Below are 19,837 nucleotides of genomic sequence, written 5' to 3' on the forward strand. Positions count from 1 at the left end.
AAAAACAAAAAAACCAAAAAAAAAAAAAAGAAACCAAAAAAAAAAAAAAAAAAAAGGAAAGAAAAGAAAAAGGAAATCTGCATTTACTTGTAAACTTCCTAAAAGCTGGTGGATTAACTGGCTGACAGGACTGCCCGGGAAAACAAACGCACAGATAAGAGGTGCACCAACACTGTTAATGAATAAGAAATAACTGCAGGTCATGCTTTACATGCCCAAGCCACCTGTACCCTAACTTGCCTCCTTAGAGACAAACCAGAACAGTCCTCCCCTAATTCACTTGTTAATGGGTCACCTCTTAAATTTTTTTTTTTTAAATTTCAAAATTACTCTTGGTTTAAAGACTCCACACATTACTGGCCAGTCCCCACCAACTATAGTTGTTTTGACAGAAATAAAAATGCAAATGCTCCAACTGAGTCTGGATGACAACATACCATTTTCTTTTACATCTGGGGAGATTTCTGTGAAGTCAAAAGCAAGCTATTACTTCAAAACAAAAACAAAATGCCAGCCTTCCAAAAGGTGACAAAGGCACCACTGCCATCCGGAGATAGACAGAAAATGTATGAATGCTGCTACTTTACTGCTACATAGATGCATTTTGTGCATGGAAAGCCTCTTCACTTAACATGATATAACCAACAGAATTATATTTTAGGATAACAAGAAAAGCAGTTTAGAAAAGGCAAACAGTTACACACTGAAGCATAAACACTTACAAGTACCTTAATTTTCAGCTTGCAATAAGGGTAATAAGTTTGACATACATATCCAGAAAATTAGATAAGGTGATTTTTGGCACAGTAATATTGCCAAACACACCACCACTCAGTGCAAGCTTTGTTTGCCAAGTCCAGAAAATGGCCTGACATTCTCTGTGCAATGAACATATTCTCCCCCACTACCATCCCATTCACTGGGAAACAACAGCAGCAGGGAGAAAAAGCACGGGGACTCAGAGGGAAAAAGGATAATACTTGACTTGGGAGAAAAACCATGGGCTACTTGTGCTGAAGAGACTCACAAAAATTTTTGAGAACCCCAATGCAAATACTGGCTGGAATATGACCTGGAGACTAAAGACGTCTACCAAAGTCATAAATACAAGGGTCCAAACTGATGTTTGGTTATTTATTTTAAATGGACAGATGAAGTATTTTTCTCTAATGGAGAAAGACAAAAAATAGAGACTTTTCTTATTGGAACTGCTAAATAAAAATGTATCAAAGTGGTTTTAAATTTGATGGGCAGTTATCTGTTGAAACTGCAATACAAAAGGGTCACTTAAAAAAAAACCTGAATAACCCACTTGTCCCCCCGTCAATGTACACGATTAGAAAATATTTACACACTGTAATTATAAGCAATATAAGCAGTATTTTATACTTTGAGATATTGTACACTTTACACAATGCAAAATGAGAAAAATATGAACACTTATAAAATTACACACAAATAATGTATCTACAAAGTATTAAATTACAGAGAGTGAAAGCCCCCATTGTTGGGCAGATAGATGCCAGAGTTTCAAGCTTCTGTCAATATAACTCTTTGTATCTATCTCATTAACCATAAGTGGCATTTTCTAACAATACCCTTGAGAGGTAGTATCAAGATAATAATATTCTTACCAGTAAACTCAACACAGAATAAAACTTTTGTTGGTCTGACTCTTGAAGCCTCATTTAGCTGGGGTTCTTGGGAACTAGATTAACTTAGTCTTCCCTATAAAATCTCTAACTGCTCAATGCTTGACATGGGCTCAAAAGTTACTGATACTATTTTAAATGATAAATTCAAGATAAAATGTTTTTTACTCCTAAGTCTCAATTTAGATGTAGAAAGCTATTTTTCAAAATATATTTCCTCCCCTCTCAAACCACAAACATCAAGTCCAATTTCCTTCCCCTCCATCATCCTTCCCCCACAACTGGAGGCAGCAGAGTGCTCAGGAGAGCAGTGTCATCCAAGTCAATTATCGAAAGAAAGAAAAACAAAGCTGGCATTATCTTTCAAGAGACAAACCCTCCTAAAAGGGACACTCAGTCAACAAAAGAATTTTTCAGTTAGCTAGTAAGAGTCTATTACTACCAAAGGCTTCAAAGGGCCCTTGGGCTAAGACCAGCTATGTGCACTTCTACTAACCCTCCACCATTGAAACCAAAGGATGGCTTTCCAGTGTTTAAGAATTTAGAGCAGCTGTGGTTTTCAAGTGCAACAAATTTAAAATACAAGCACACATGTGCACACACACATACACACGCGTGTGTAGTGTACCAAAGATTAAATGCCGTTCAGGTCTCTGCCAAGGTTGTTATATACTCACGAAAGTAAGGTTTTTGGAAATTTATCCAGATCTTTAAGCTTTTACAATATAGACTTCTGTAAAATGGCTACAAAGGGCCAGAATTCTAAGATTTAGCCAAGATTCTAAGATTTAACCAGTATTAAAAAAAAAAAAAAAAAAAAAAATATATATATGCACTTAAAAGAAATCCAAAACAAACTGCATATGTATGTTTTGGAATAAAAACAGAGCCACTATTTTATAGCTTAAGCTCTTCCCCTTAAGGGGATCTGACAAATATACCAAACTTCTGTTTCTCAACTGTTTGTTTCAATGTATTTTAAAAACCCAACAGATTTATAATCTTGAACAGCTAAGAAAAATGCATGGATTGAACCCCCAGGTGGTTTACAGGAGTAACAGAAGAGATTTATCCTTTCTATTACTAAATTCAGTTCTAAGCTTTCCCTTTGAGTCGTAAAATAACCAAGAAGGAAAATTAAACCAAACTGGAACTTGATCTTGCTTTCCATGTCCAGCTCCTCAAGTTGGTCCAAACGCTTTCTTACATACTTTCTGTGATTATCCAAGTGCTGCTAATACAATCCAAAAACAAAAAAGGTAACTGGCTTCCATTTAACAAGAGTTAACAAGGGAAGGTTAGACATGCAACTATTTAGCTGCTTCTAACCCTCCCCTCTTGTTATAGGATTCTGCTTTATGGGATTCTGCTCTTTTAAAAGGCCAGTTGCCTTAATTAAGCAGATAGCATTTCATATCTGCTTCAGAAATGGCAATTTCTTCATTACCAGCTTCAACTAGATATTCAAGTAGCACATTTGCTGCACATTCTCTTAGCCTTCCACTGGGTTCTGTAGTATTCCTTTCTACTCCTGGCTCTTACTGAATTTCTCTTGGTTCATAATTTTGCTGCTGCAACTCCTGTTAAGAATCTGGTACCCAGAAGTCATGAAGCTGCCCCTAGCAAAGGGAAGGGGAAAAAACAGGATAAAGGAAAATCAGATTATGAATTAATCCTTATAAAATCACTAATCATCAGACAATGGGCTTTGATAATGAAAGTAATAAAATCTTGATATTGTACATTTTTCTCAAAATTTATGGTAATCAGATTCAAGTTTCACATTTTATAGTCTAACAATTTAAAAAAGTATTAGTAAGTACAAGATGTTTTCCTCAGCACACACAGATGTGTGGAGGGACATATTTAAAAAGATTAAGTAAAATGTGGATTAATATACAGTTCTGGTATTAAATTCTTTTCTGTTTTAATGCTACATTAGCAAAAAATGGCTGGCCTAAAAAAGAAAAGTCTATTGAGATGAAAAACTAAAACAACAAGAACGACAAAACATTAACTTAAGATTTCTCAAAGACTTCTCTATCTTATGAAGAACACCACAGCAAGAGTCAAAGTGTCGTAACACAGTGAGAGTGCTTTTCAGAACTAATCTTCAGTGCTCCTGCTACCCTGATATGAGAGAAGCAACTTCTGGGCTCTAGCTAACGAGAGTATGATCCCTGGATCAGCAGCACTGGTGTCAATCTGAGAGCCTGTTAGAAATGCAGAGTATCTCAGGCTCTACTCCAGATCTACGAAAGCAAAATCTGTATTTCAACAAGTTCCTAACTGAAGCCTATGCACATTAAAATTTGAGAAGCAGGGAATTCCCTGGTGGTCCAGTGGGTAGGACTCTACGCTTTCACTTGCTGAGGGCGTGGGTTCCTCTGGTTGGGGAACTGAGATCCCTCAAGCCACGTGGCAGGCCAAATTGAAAATAAACACATGAAATAAAATTTGAGAAGCATTTTAGACAATCCCATATTAGTTGGTTTGTAATTAAGCAGGATGGAAAACTTAATAGCAGGTGTTTAAACAACGCCCCTCTTAAGGAAAGTCTCTTTACATATAACACCAAAACCGTAAGTGACAAAAGAAAAAAAAAAAAAAAGATAAAACTGGACTTCATCACAATGAAAAACTTCTATGAATAATATCATCAAAACAATGAAAGACAACACAAAGAATGGGAGAAAATATTTGCAAATTATATACCTAATGAGGACTTATATTTGGAACATATGGAGAATTCTTACAATTAAAAAATTTAAAAATGGGCAAAGGATTTGAATAGACATTTCTTCAAAGAAGCTATACGAATGGCCAACAAACACATAAAAAGATGCTCAACATCATCAGTTATTAGGGAAATGTAAATTAAAAATCCACAAGTGTTGGCAAGAATGTAGAGAAATTAGAAACCTCATACATTCTGGTGGGAATATAAAACAGTACAGCCACTTTGGAAAATAGTCTGGCAGTTCCTCAAAACATTTAACACAAAATTACTACATGACCCAACAATTCCACTGCCAGGTATATGCCCCAAATATTTTAATTTGAAATCATACATTCACACCAAAACCTATACACAAATCTTCATGGAAGCATTATTCATAACAGCCAGGAAGTGGAAACAACTCAAATGTCCATTTAATAAGTACATATATAAAATGTGATATATCCATATAATGGAATATTATTTGGAAATAGAAAGGACATACAACATGCTATAATATGGATTAACTTAACATAATGTTACATAAAAGAAGCCAGTCATAAAAGACTACATCATATATGATTCCATTTGTATGCAATATAAAGAACAGGCAAATCTATACTGACAGAAAGTAGATTAGTGGTTTCCTATGGCTTGGGGGAGTGGGGATGGGAGCCCTGGTGGTTGGGGAATGAGGAGTGACTGGTAATGGGTATTGGATTTCTTTTCAGAGTGGCGAAACTGTTCTAAAGTTAGATTGCAGTGATGATTGGGGATGATATTCTGTGCATATACTAAAAAATACTGTACACTTTAACTGGGCAAAATGTATGTGAATTTCATCTCAATAAAGATATTAAGGAAAATACTCCACATGAAATAGCCTCCATTTGATTCAATGTAACATTTTAAAATGGGGTCAACCACCTTCGGAAATAAATTAATGAATATAAGAGCAAACAAAAATTTAAAAACATACATAAAGTATTATCTTAAGATACCCAGAAGCAAGTGCTCCATCATGCTTTTTTCAAACAGTAGGACGAAATAACATTTAGCAAAACTATTGAGAATAAATAAAGACACCTGAGTAGGCCGACAGTTCTGGATTATTTCCTGCCACTTTCCATGTATCCTGGCAACCAAGTCTTTTACCTTAAAAATATCAAGAAGGGGAAAAGGGATCAGATCAAAACAATTTAATGCTTGATACAAAAGACCTGATAGCTGTGACAGAGCCACACCCAACAACTCAATGTAGTTTCTGTCAACAAAGAGAGAATAAACCCCTCGACTGCTGGAGGAGTTTTCAAGTCACAGTGATTACTAAGACCTTTCTTCACCATCATATACAAAATACTGAATGCTTGGACTCCATTTTCCCATTAGTTACTAAAGATCATCCAGAAAAACATATTCCCTGCCTTCAGGACATTTATATTTTCAACTTGCTGGCTTTTGAACACCCACATAGGGAAGATGAAGACTAGGCTTTGTCACAGGACCTAAGGCTTTGGATGTTCCCTGCCTTTCAAGTTCTATTTGAAAGACTCAAGGCCACAAAAAAGGGTTGTCATTTGCTCCTTTGCACATTACCAGAAGATACAAAATTCACAGCTAAGCCTCTCTAGGTTTTCACAAAGCACAGCTGACTCTTGAACAACATGGGGGTTAGTGGTGCCAAACCCCTGTTCAGTAGAAAATCATACTGCTATCTCTGCCTCAAAAAGAAAGTGATAAATGACTCAACTAAAGGCAGGAAGCTAAAACAGTCTGGATAGAATCAGGACTCAAATACATGTTGTTCAAAGGTAGACTGCACTGTGAATCCTCTTTAAATACCTGATCTATTCCTGTATTTGGAGGTTTAGCAAGTCTCCGTGTGAAACTCCTACCACAATAGAGATTGCCAGTTAGTTCTTGGACATGATTGCTTGACAAAATGTTTTATTTTATTTATTTATTTATTTGGCCATGCCACATAACATGTGGGATCTTAGTTTCCTGCCAGGAATCAAACCCGTGCCCCCCGCAGTGGAAGCACAGAGTCTTAACCACTGGACTGTCAAGGAAGTCCCAACCAAATGTTTTAAACACGTCAGGAATTTTATAGTTGCTTTCAGTTTATAAAGTGAATTGCAAGGTCTGCTTTTTTCTCCACTTGGAGTTCAGCAGATTCAGTTTCTCCAAACAACCACCACCTTGTCTATCAATACTAGAGGCTTGTGGAGAGGCATGCAATTCATTTATTTCAGCAGGACCATCCCCTGAAGCAATTGCCGTAGACCTCTGTGTCATTCTCCGCTCTAAGTAAGAGGAGCCCTGGCACCAGTCTATGCCCAGCCTCCTGGCTTTAAGAAACAAAAACCTTGGGTGGTCGCCCTTAGCATGTGTGTCAGCAGTAGCCACTATCACCAAGTTCTATGGGCCAGTAACTCTAGTCAATGTTCAAAAGAATGTGCTTCTGAAACTACAGTTTCCACTCTAAGGCAGAGAGCTATCCCTTACATGTATTTGAAAATCTGCAATCTGATACAATTTTGTTAGTTGCTCATTTTTGTACTTAAATCTATTAAAATAAATAGACACTAAATCTAAATGGGCATTGTTGAAATGACTGACCTTTATGGCTAATTAATGTAAAATATAAAGTTACAAAGCTGAAACCTCACATCCAATGACTATCCAAACACAAATGGCAAGAATCAGGTCTACGCTGCAAAAGCTAAAAGATGATTTACAATAAAATAAATCCTTAGAAGAAAAAGTTTTAAAAAAAGTGTTATGTTTCGGAAAAAATTGTCAAATTGTTTTATTAATACTAAAGTTGCTTTCCTAACTCCATACTCATATAACCAGCTTTTCTATTCAGCTTGTCTTAAAATGTATTTGCTTTGATATTTTTTTCCCTTTCACTTTCAATCTAGCTAGAAGTACTTAGTAGAAGCTAATTTGTTATTAAAGGAGAAAGTCATATTTCTACTCTTATATGTTCTTTTTCAAAGAGAGGCTTATATGCTTCTCTCACTCAAATATTAACGAAACCGAAGTTAAACAAAAAAACTAACAATAAGAAAAACGTACACTTACCTTAGTTCTATAAAACAGTCTTGCATCTTCCCTAATATCACACTTAACATGCTTCTCTAAAGCCCCACAGAGATGCACAAAGTGTTTCTGTGTAAAACAAATGCAAGGGATGAAAACAACTCTGAAGCATTACAATTTAACAAAGAAGAGATTATGTAGCTAGCACAACTAACAATCCATTTAAAAAAGTCTACCCGAGCAATTTCTGATATTAACCATCCAACATAATAGCAGTCATATCAGTAAAAAGTAACTGCCATAACAATAATATTGGTATGGTGTATTGCGTTAATGCACAAAATATAAACAAAAACAAAGGTTGTCCTGCTATGTATTAAGGCACATTAATGAAAATTAACCCTAGAGTTCAGACTGTGATGTAGTGCCCAGAAATTTGTCTTTTCATTAACACATTCTGTAATGAAACATTCAAATAACAGTTAACCTTTTTCTCTATAAACAAAAGGTTTAATGGTAGTTCCTTGAAAAAGTGTTTTAAGTTTTAGAAGTGTACAGTCCAAAATAGTCACTCTCATATATAAACTAAGGTTGAAGATAATAAGGTGAGAATGCAAATGGATACTTTTTGGGAGGTAAATGTGATAACAGCCATTTAAAAATAATTAAAATTTGATCTAGCATTTCTACTTCTAGAATTTACCCCATAGAAATGCCTCTAAATGTTCATGTTAGCACTGTGTATAAGCACAAGAAAAGGCATGTTCATCAATAAAAGTGTTGAAATACTATCGTTATTAGATAGAAGTGCTAGTGATTTACAGTGGGGAAAAAAAGGTTGCAAATAATATGAATAGCATGACTTCATTAAAAAAATTATGTTTGTATATGCATAAATTATGGAGAAATTTATAGGATGGAACTAGATTATAAAATCTTTCACTTTCTACCTTATATGGTTTTATAATAATTGAATTTTAAAGCAATAATCATTGTTTTCTAATCAGAAAAAAAATTAAAAATGTAAAGACAATATATAGGAACAGATAGATCACAACACAGTTAGTTCTATGTACAACAATGTTTATAAAAACACATGAACCAGTCTTGTGTCCTTTTGATCATGCCTAAGGAGATACAAAGTTTTAACAGGGATTGTGACTACGTAAAGTGTGAAACATGAAGAATTAAATAAGAACTTTCCCCAGGAGTATGGAACACGATAGCATAGGAAGAATAAAATAATTCAAAATGAAAATCTTAAAATGAGGAGATAACTTAGAAATGCATATCTGAAGTAGCCTGATTTACCATCAGCTTAATTTTGCAGGCAAACATTATCTCTAAAGAAAAAGGAAGTGGAGTGGGTGCAGAGATGGGAAGAAACCAGCTAAGAGCTAGCCCATTTGGTATTTGGTGATTTTGGTATCTTATTTTTTTTTTTATAAATTTATTTATTTATTTTATTTATTTATTGGCTGCATTGGGTCTTCATTGCTGCACACGGGCTTTCTCTAGTTGCTGGAAGCGGGGGCTACTCTTCATTGTGGTGCGCAGGCTCCTCATTGCAGTGGCTTCTCTTGTTGTGGAGCATGGGCCCTAGGCACGTGAGCTTCGATAACTGCGGCACGTGGGCTCAGTAGTTGTGGCTCACAGGCTCTAGAGCACAGGCTCAATAGTTGTGGCACACGGGCTTAGTTGCTCCGTGGCATGTGGAATCTTCCCAGGGCAGGGCTCGAACCCATGGCCCCTGCATTGGCAGGCAGACTCTTTACCACTGTGCCACCTAGGAAGTCCAGTATCTTATTAATGTATTACACCGCTGCCAAGTTATCACGGTTAAGTTCCACTCCAATAAACAGACCTAACATTTGTAGACAAATAATTCTTGTCAATGATATGGCTGCAAGGTTACTATTACTTCTCTCTTTCCAGTGTAAATTGGGATTTCTATAGTGAATCCAAAGTTAAATTTTATCCTATATAAAGAATGTTACTGGGATGGGGAGGGTGGGGGAGAGTCGAGGGAGGGAGGGAATACAGGGATATGTGTATAAATACAGAAGATTGAACTTGGTGTACCTCAAAATAAATAAATAAATAAATAAATAAATAAATAAGAATGTTCACTTATCCCATCAATAGTGTCACTTATTAAAAACAAAAAACACTAAAAAATACCTACTCGTTGTCCAGAAGAAAAAGAGTGAGAACAACTAACTTCACCGACTAAATGAAGAAGAATGTAGGTCAGGTAATAAGCCTGGTAGTAGAGAAATGAATAAAATCAACACCCATGAATTAGCCACAATACAGGTCATCCTAGTTTATACATTAGGAAAGTTGCCCAGGAAGGATTAAAGATTTGCTAGTTAACTGGGCTGTTAAGGAAGGAAGCTAAGCATTCATCCCAGGTTTCTGATTTCTAACTCAAGTGCATTCCTTTTACCACCTCACAACTGCCCTAGTAAAGAGCTACAAAAAATATTCCCAGTATTAAATTACCAACAACCACCCTTTTACCTCAATCCTCAAGTTAACTGAAGAATTTCAGGACAGCAATAAACAAAAATATCATTCACTATATAATTGTGTTTGCTAGAATGCATCCAGTTTCTAAACCCAGACACGTCTATGGTTAGGAAGTTGTCATTGCTAATGCTCATGTGTACTCTTTTGAGATGATCTCGCCTTGGATACCTGCTTTTCAAGTTCCAAATGAAGACTATCATCAATAGTGTCATTTGGCTGTTCAGCCCTTTTCTTCAAGACCATTTTCTTCAACAAATCTGAAGGCTTCATTTGCACAAGATAGCGATGTAAGACTGATATCTATCAAAAGAAAGAGGAGACACTGAACAATATTAGGCAATACACTTGCTCTTTCTCAGGCTTTTTTTTTTTTTTCCAGTGTGTCCTCTGTTCATTTTGCCTTTTCTAATTTTGTTCCTTTAGCTTCTTATAGTCCAGTGATATTCATTTCTTCTTTACTTAAAAGTCCCCAACTGACTCACCAAGGTCAAGTCCCCAACATGACTCACCAAATCCACTTTTCAGAGTGGGGTTTCCATGACATGGTTTTATACACTCACTTTTCTGTACTGTTAAACTTCATTGTAATAAAATGAGAGTAAAAAAAAAGGCCCTAATTTTTTTTTTCTAATCTTTATCGGAGTATAATAGCTTTACACTTGTGCCAGTTTCCACTGTACAACAAAGTGAATCAGCTGTATTTATACATATATCCCCATATTCCCTCCCTCTTGAGCCTCCCTCCCACCCTCCCTAACCCACCCCTCTAGGTCACCAGCAATCATTGAGTAGATCTCCCTGTGTTAGGCAGTTGCTTCCCACTAGTTATCTATTTTACATTTGGTAGTATATAAATGTCAATACTACTCTTTCACTTTGTTCCAGCTTCTCCTTCCCACATTCTCATGTCCTCAAGTCTGTCCTCTACATCTGTGTCTTTATTCTTCCTTTGCCACTGAGTTCATCAATACCATTTTTTTTAGATTCCATATATATGCGTTAGCGTACGGTATTGGTTTTCTCAGGGTATATGCCCAGTAGTGGGATTACTAGGTCATATGGTAGTTCTATTTTTAGTTTTTTAAGGAACCTCCATACTCTTTTCCATAGTGGCTGCACCAATTTACATTCCTACCAACAGTGCAGGAGGGTTCCCTTTTCTCCACACCCTCTCCAGCATTTATTGTTCCTAGATTTTTTGATGATGGCCAATCTGACTGCTGTGAGGTGATACCTCATTGCGGTTTTGATTTGCATTTCTCTAATGATTAGTGATGTTGAGCATCTTTTTATGGGTTTGTTGCCAATCTGTATGTCTTCTTTGGAGAAATGTCTGTTTAGGTCTTCCTCCCATTTTTGGATGGGGTTTTGTTTTTTTTTTTTGATATCCCAAATTGTTTAAAAGGGATCTTATTTTTTTTCTTTTTTTGGCCATGCCACGCGGCTTGCAGGATCTTAGTTCCCCAACCAGGGACTGAACCCAGACCCTGGCAGTGAAAGCGCCGAGTCCTAACCAATGGACCACCAGGGAATTCCCTAAAAGGGCTATTAAAGATTTAGTACTTGTAATTGAGGATGAAAACTTAAGAAGGAGACCAAATAGCATCACAACAGAGGTCAAAGGGAGGACTTTCTCTGAGAAATTACTTGAAAGTCACCAAAGTTGAATCTTCCTCCCCGTGAGTAGGGTCATTGAATTCTGAAAAAAATTCTCTTTTGATAGCAGTAAATATCACTGAAAGGACTGAGAGCTATTTGTTCATTACCCTGGTGGCTCAGGTATGGTCCCCCCATAAATTTAGAATCAAATCCACCTCAACTCTACTAATGGAGAAACCAGCTGTCCTTTTAGATCTCTCTGTCCCACAGCACCTTGTACATACTTCCTTCACTGTTCTTGCTACACTGTACCACAATGGTTGGTTAACTGTTTTAACCACTACATTATGTTTTCAAGGTTAGAAGTCTCTATCTCATTCAATTTTTTGTTTTAATTCGTAGGATGTAACAGATTCACATCTAGATCAGGTTCTATGCTGAGTTTTCAAATTCAACTACAATTAGCCCCATTAATGCTATTAATGCTTGTAAAAAGCCTTCAGGACTTTTCAGAGTGGGGTTTCCATGACATGGTTTTATACACTCATATATATGTGATATATCCACTACTGAACAAGTACTAAGGGCAACCACTTAATATTAAAATAGGTACAAGATGTGATTAATGTAGAGTAGTTCTGCAATTTCTAATCTTGTGATAAAATTGCTAACACTGACAAGGTGAACTAATTAAAAAAATAATGTTGTATTTATATAGCACATTATGATTTTCCCAGTACTTTTAAATTCTATTTATTTATTTTTGATGCGGACCATTTTTAAAGTTTTCATTGAACTTGTTACAATATTGCTTCTGTTTTCTGGTTTTTTTTTGGCTTTTTGGCCACGAGGCACATGGGATCATAGCTCCCCAACCACGGATTGAACCCTCACCCCCTGCACTGGAAGGCGAAATCTTAGTCACTGGACAGCCAGGGAAGTCCCTCCCAGTACTTTTTATACATTAATGCATCTAATTGTCCACAACCATCCTATGTGGTAGAGGGTGTCATACTGTCTCCATTTCACAGATGAAGAAACTGGGTCTTATTAGTTAAGTGCCATGCTAAAGATTACAATGAATAGTGGTATGCCTGAGAGCTGAGCTCTAACCCCAGGTCTTTTGACATAGGATCTATCAATTTTTCTACATATCACTACCTCCTTTATTTATTAAAAGAAAACAAAAATGTTATTTATACCTGCAGGTTACTCGCATTAGGGATATCTTCATGTTTCTCATCCAAAAGCTTTGAAATAATCACTAGGCTGAGGCACTGTCTCAGTTGCCTGGAATTAGAATTTTAAATATTTAGAATGTGTTTAATTAACAGTGCTTAAGAAGCAAATGAATGAGACAAAAGACGTTCTTCTAATTTGAAACACAACTAATGTTTCAAGAGAAGGCTATACAAGAATACATAAGCTATACTAGAACAGTAAAATTTTCATGTAAAATATTTGTATACAAAGTTAAAGTTGCCTGACGCTCAGGAAAACATTAAGAGCCTCTATCTTTGACCCTGATGATTTACTGTTAGAAAATCTACTTTATTGCTGGAATTGCTTTTTACTAAAGGAAAAAAAAGCTAAAAAAAGGCCAACTGATTCATTTTCATGGTATATGCCATCTATATTAAGTTATTAGATAAGCTAAAATTAAAAATCAAGAATATTACAAAGTGATCTAAGTATCAGAATCAGGCTGTCAATGCCTTTCCCCACAGCTGAATATGAAATAAGAGACTGTGAAATAAGACCTTGATCTGATGTTCAAGAAATGATGAAAGGAAAGAAAGGACCTAAAAGCATTTCATTAATGTAAACACACATTTTTCTTAGTGTTTAATTCTCACTTTTCAATACCTTCCACGTGATGTCCAGTTAGGGACCAGCTGTACCAACCACAGAAGGTTGTGGGGATGACTGGAGAGTTCATTTATGGCCAGACAGAGCTCAGGCACCTGAAAACAAACAGTGAACAAGATTTCTCAAATAGGTCAGTGGAATTAAATATCAGATCATCCACATCCCTTCTTACTGAAGCATTATTACAAAAAGAGCACTCATTTTTAGAAACAGCATAGAGTACACAGATTGTTGTACCTTAAACTTTAGAACAGACTGAATAGATAAATTTATCAGAATTTCATTTGGCTTTTGTGTTTGTGCTACATCATATCTATCTGTTTTTAAACAGTCTTTATTCTTCGAAGAAGTCTTTATTTATCTAAATATAAATACCAGTTTCCAAGGTATGTAACAAGAGTTGCACAAGATAATAATACATGTTCTTGACTGGGGATTTCTTGAATTTTAGGAATCCTCAATTATTCCAGTACTTAAAGTCTAACAGAACTGCTTCAAAATAATCCCTGAGTAGGGAACGGAAGTATGGGATAAGATTGACTATGTCTTGGTAATTGTTGAAGTTTGGTGATAAGTACTTGGGGTTCATTAAACTCTGCTATTTTTGCACGTTTGACATTTTCCACCAAAAAAGGTTGAAAATATTGTTTTAAAAAAACTTGACAAAAATTATACATGTTTACCTCAATGGCTGCAGAAGTTCAACTCAAATTCTTGTATGTGTGATTCACTCTATTGCTCCATTTAGGTCTCTGTTCAAAGGTCACTTCAGAAAGGACTTCCCTAACTGCTTCATATGAAATAGCAGAGCATCCCTGCCTTGTCCTGCTTTATTGCAATTTGTAGCACTTACTACAACTTAACATGATATTATAATATACATTTACATTGTTTATAACCTAACATTTTGACTAGAATAAAAGCGCCGGAAGAGCAAGGGCTTTGTCTTCTTCACAGCTTTATCTCTAGCACCTGCATTAATGCTTGGCCCACAGTAAATTTCCAATAAACATAACACATTTTTTGTTGAATGAATAGCTGCAGTTTCAGAAAAGTTTCAGTTTCATGAATTTAAATACACTTTCAGCAAAGACAGTCCTTCCTTCAGTTTACTTTTCATCTATTGAAGATCTTAACTGAGGTTAGAAAACTTTCAATTCTGCATGCACTATGAAAGTCAAATTGTGATACTATACAAAACACAATATTAAAGTTTTAAGTAATGTTACCTTTGTGTTCCAATCTCTGATGTTTTTCATCAGGTTTATCAGGAGGCTTTGAAAGTCCACTAAAGGAATCTGTTTCAGTTGTTTCTCCAAGCTCATTTTAAATAACATTAAAATCAGTAACATTATTTCACGATCCTGGTAACCTTCTGGATGTATAGATGTACACAAGCCTAAAAACTTTGACACATATCAGAGACAAAACAACTTAAGGAGATATAGTTTACTTGAAGAGTTTGTATTATAAAAACTTTTTGACAAAAAGTACAAAAGAGAACTATATAAAAGTTGAAACATCAGTAGCCTAGGAAAGAGAAGGCAATAAATACTCATGTTAATAGCTGAACTGATAAGTATTTTCTTCTCCATTTTTAATTTTCAAGATTTTCTTAACAGTTCAATATCATTGATTTGATTCAGTCACTAAAAATGTTTTAATACTGTTATTAATTCTTGGTCACTAAGTTGCATTGTAACTAACAATTTTTTTCTTTGTATATTCTAATTCTAAAAAATTATTGGTTTCAAAAATACTAGTATCAAGGGACTTCCCTGGTGGTCTAGTGGTTGACTCCACACTCCCAATGCAGGGGGCATGGGTTTGATCGCTGGCTGGGGAACTAAGATCTGGCATGCCGTGCGACACGGCCAAAAAACAAAACAAAACAAAACAAAAATTAAATAAAACAAAAATAAAAACAGCAAAAACAACCTTTAATACAAAGATTATTGCTAAGAAATTTCTTTTTTTTTTTTAATTAATTTATTTATTGGCCATGTTGGGTCTTCGTTGCTGCAGACGGGCTTTCTCTAGTTACTAAGAGCGGGGCTACTCTTCACTGTGGTGCATGGGCTCCGCATTGTAGTGGTTCCTCTTGTTGTGGAGCACAGGCTCTAGGTGCGTGGGCATCAATAGTTGCGGCACACGGGCTCAACAGCTGTGGCTCACGGGCTCTAGAGCACAGGCTCAATAGTTGTGGCGCACAGGCTTAGTTGCTCCATGGCGTGTGGAATCTTCCCAGAGCAGGGCTCGAACCCGTGTCCCCTGCATTGGCAGGCGGATTCTTAACCACTGCTCCACCTAGGAAGTCCTGCTAAGAAATTTCAAACACTAGAAATCCCATGGTAAAACACCAGTGATTTTGTTTTAAAACCATAAAGGAAAAAAACTAAATGGCTCAAGCTCTGTGCTAAAGACATACAAGAGTTTTTTCCTACCTTAACCACATTTAAAATGTTGGTTTCAGGAAGAGATGAAAAAATTGGCTTGCAAGATGAATCTTCACTTCCTTTCACCCCCAATGTCATCTGTGTTTCAGAACTATGGAAAAGTGAATAAAACAATGCGAAATGAGGCACAAAAGTCTGAGAAGCACTGAACAACAACAAAAGTTTTACTGAGGTATAATTTACATACAATGAAAGGAGTATACGCATTTAAATTTTTGATGATGTACATGCTAGTGTAACCACCATCCAAATCAAGAACTAGAACGTTTCTTTTACTCCCTTCACGTCAGATCTGAGTCAATCGGCTATCTCCCACTCCAGGTAAATCTGATTTCTATTTCTATGCACTAGTTTTCCCTTGAACAGCTATTTTTTATAAGGCATTCTCCCTGTTACTCTTGGTGTCAGAGAGCTATGTAGAAGGTGGCTCTAATTACAAAGAACTTATAATATTTAAATGCCTCAAGAGCAGCCCAATGAAGCTGCCACAGCAATATAAAAATTCTAAGCACCCCAATTTTGGTTGAGGAAATCAGTGAAAGTTCATGGAAGAGGAGACACATGAACTGGGCTTTCAAAACACACATATACATAATATTTTCTTGTGTACTTTTTTTGAATAAATAACCCTTTCATAGGGTTAAAAAAAGTTAAAAGATATTAAGGCACAGTGTGCTGAAGAGAACTGTCCTCCCAGTCCACGCTTTTAGCCATTCTTTTTCCCTCCCCACAATAACTACTAGTTTTAGTCCTTCCTTCCACAGCATTTTATATATACACAAATAAATATTAATATACCTTTCCCCATTGCTTTAATACAAATGGTAGCATACTATACACTCTGTTGTGCACCTCTTTCTTCACTAAATATATCTTGGAGATACTCATAACTACATGTGAAGAACTTTTATTTTTTTTAAATATGTGCTCAGTAGTCTTGTGTCCCTTCCTAGCTATACAACTTCAGGCAAGTTACATAATCTTTCTGTGCCTCACTCACCTATAAATAGGAATGAAAATACTATCTAGTAGTTGTAGTGACTATTAAATGAAGTACTATCTATTAAGCTCCTAGAACCAAGTCTGGCACATAGTAAACAATATGTAAGTGTTGGCAGTTCTACTCTTATAAACACTGCTTCAACAAGTGAGACAGACAATATTGTGGTGAGTAGACAATGAGGACAGAGGTGAGGGACCAGCATGAGGAAGATCCAATCAACAATGGCTAACGTGGAGGAATAGCAAGAGAATCAAATTGGTTAGAGCGAAACGGTGAACAAAACAGAAAAAATGTCAGAGTCAACTGTAGAGTCTTAAATACAGGTGTAAAGGTTTAGTAGTGGAGAAAGAAGCTTTCATAAAAGGAATCCTCTAACAGTGAAAAGAATAAATACTTTGGAGGTGGAAAGCCCCCAACGGGAAGGAGATTTCTGTCAGGCTAGGCATGAAAAGAGGATCTGAATTAGACTGACACTGGGAATGAAAAGGATGAAGAGCTGTGAGATAGGCAGAGGAAGAGGAACACAGGGATGTGACAATTGATGGAATATAGAATAATGGCAAAGAAAAGAATTGTACTAGTATCCTTTAATATCTTACTCTCCCTATCTGAATATTTAACAACCTTGAAACATTTTTCATTTCAAATCTACTATTTGGATAGAAACTTGCTATTGTGAATATGCATATACATACCAGCAAAAATGGATAAGTTGCACGTGAGTCCTAGTGAGAGAAGAGTGAGTTGTGGTCATATCTCAACAGGATTCAGTCTTGCGCTCATGTTGATAAACAGGTATTTCATTATGTTTCACTCATTTCTTCACCAGCTCACTCTTTTTTTTTTTTAAAGTGTACAATTTGATATTTTTTTTCTTATTAGTAATGTATATATGGCAATCCCAATCTCCCAATTCATCCCATCCCAACCTCCCCTCCTCCCCCCACCACTGCTTTCCCCACTTGGTGTCCATATGTTTGTTCCCTACATCTGTGTCTCTATCTCTGCCTTGCAAACTGGTTGATTTGTACCATTTTTCTATAGTCCACACATATGTGTTAATATATGATATCTGTAGTTTCTCTGACTCATTCCACTCTCTATGACAGTCTCTAGGTCCATCCATGTCTCTACAAATGTCCCAATTTCATTCCTTTTTTATGGCACCAATTCACTCTTACCTATGTTCATCTTTGCCTACCACTATACAGCAGCAGTGACTTAAACAGCCACCACCTCCTGGCTCTAGTCACCAAATCTGACTGAGGCAGCTCTTCAGTTGGTAAATAATCAATCAAAAAAAATATTCTGCTAAATATTATCTGCATTTATTATGTCTTAATGAAATCATTATATATCTTCATTTCACTACTTCCACTACAGTGAAGAAAAACTCAAATCTGTTGCATACAACATACAAAATCATTACATACTATTCAGTTGTGTTAGTTTCACTTCTTATTAGGATCTCATCAAGTCCACAGTTTATCTTAGGGGGAGCTCTAATGTATTTATGTTGTTCAATTTTCCTATCTGGTCTCTTAGTAATATTTACATACACACACACACACACACTTCTATTTAAGTTTATTCCTAGGTATTTAATATATTCTTCTTACTATTGCAAATGAAGTGTATCTTTTAACTAGCTACAGTTCATATACCTGAAGGTTACTAATTTCTCTTTATTAACATTGTACCCTGGCATCCATACCAAATTCTCTTATTTTGCATAGCTTTTCAGTTGATTCTTAGGCTTCTATGTATAAATAAAATCATTAAGTCACTTTTTCTGCAAATAATGAATCTTTCACCAACTCATTTCCTATCGTGATATCTCTCTTTTTTTTCCCTTGTCTAATTGTTTTGGCCAGTAGCTCCAAAATAATGGTAAATAATAACTGGCAGTTTTATTTAAAATTTTTTTTTTTAATTTAAAAAATGCTTCCATTTTTTCCCTGTTAAACATGATGATGGTATTTAGATTAAGATAGATGTTAAGAATGTATCTAGGGGCTTCCTAGGGGGTGCAGTGGTTGGGACTCTGCCTGCCAATGCAGAGGACATGGGTTCAGTCCCTGCTCCAGGAAGATCCCACATGCCGTGGAGCAACTAAGCCCATCCGCCAAAAAAAAAAAAAGAATGTATCTAATTCAAGATCTATTTCAACTTTGAGAGATTTAAAAAAAATCAAGAATGAATACTGAATTTAGCAAATGAATATTAACTATTGTTATATAAATTGTTTAAAAGATAACTTTTGGAGTTTATTATGAAAAGAACACTTACACTAGATTGTCTTCATTAAAGTCTGGCTGAAGATTCTCCAGAGGAAACAAAGATTTAAAATCAATTCCCATATTGAAAAACACAGCAGCTACATCAAACAATGATGGGATCCAGGGCCAAACTGGTGAATCACTGAAGGTATCTAGTATAACAGAAGAAAATATTTTATCCCAAATCCTGGGTTCACAAACCTACAGTTGCAAGATGACAGTCTGCATGTGAAACATGGATTATTACCATGATTTGATAGAAATGGCAGCTGGTAATGATATGTTAACCATATAGTTATTTAGAATAATCATATAGGAAATATAGATTTTCAAATAAATGTGAAGGAAATGACATTTATGAACAAAATATCTGCTAGTGATGGATAAAAGGGTGTAACTCAGGAGGAACATTTTCAAAAGACTGGAAAATAACAACAGTAAAAAACCTACTACTGCTAACACAGAAAGATTTTACCATGTTCAGTGCCTATATAGTTCCAAGCCTTAAAACAAGTGAAACAGGTAAATCAAATGCTTGTTTCATTACAAGGGATCTCAAAGGTGAGAACGCAACTGTCATACTTTTGCAGTGGATATTTTCAATTTTCTCAGTGCATAATCAGTACAATACTGCTGCTCACCAAAAAGCCATCAAAGTTAACTGGCTAAATAAATAAAAT

At 35.8% G+C, this 19,837-nt stretch overlaps 1 protein-coding gene across 5 annotated transcripts in view; it reads right to left on the reverse strand.

Moving 5' to 3' along the window:
• Positions 1–332: 332 nt before the first annotated feature.
• Positions 333–19,837, reverse strand: part of SLF2 (SMC5-SMC6 complex localization factor 2) — a 39,062-nt gene continuing 19,557 nt past the window's right edge. For 2 of the 5 annotated variants that reach the window (XM_057735336.1, XM_057735335.1), the window contains exons 11-21: positions 19,168–19,309; positions 17,574–17,603; positions 15,864–15,966; positions 14,649–14,825; positions 13,417–13,514; positions 12,753–12,840; positions 10,120–10,251; positions 9,605–9,682; positions 7,462–7,548; positions 5,458–5,526; positions 333–3,271 (exon numbers count right to left, since the gene is read on the reverse strand). In XM_057735336.1, the coding sequence (XP_057591319.1) occupies positions 3,236–3,271; positions 5,458–5,526; positions 7,462–7,548; positions 9,605–9,682; positions 10,120–10,251; positions 12,753–12,840; positions 13,417–13,514; positions 14,649–14,825; positions 15,864–15,966; positions 17,574–17,603; positions 19,168–19,309 (1,040 nt within the window). In that variant the 3' untranslated portion in view covers positions 333–3,235. The remainder of the gene's footprint in view (positions 3,272–5,457; positions 5,527–7,461; positions 7,549–9,604; positions 9,683–10,119; positions 10,252–12,752; positions 12,841–13,416; positions 13,515–14,648; positions 14,826–15,863; positions 15,967–17,573; positions 17,604–19,167; positions 19,310–19,837) is intronic. The other 3 variants (XM_057735338.1, XM_057735337.1, XM_057735340.1) reach the window with 2 other exon arrangements.

This window comes from Hippopotamus amphibius, chromosome 5, assembly GCF_030028045.1.
Source record: "Hippopotamus amphibius kiboko isolate mHipAmp2 chromosome 5, mHipAmp2.hap2, whole genome shotgun sequence".
NCBI lineage: Eukaryota > Metazoa > Chordata > Mammalia > Artiodactyla > Hippopotamidae > Hippopotamus > Hippopotamus amphibius.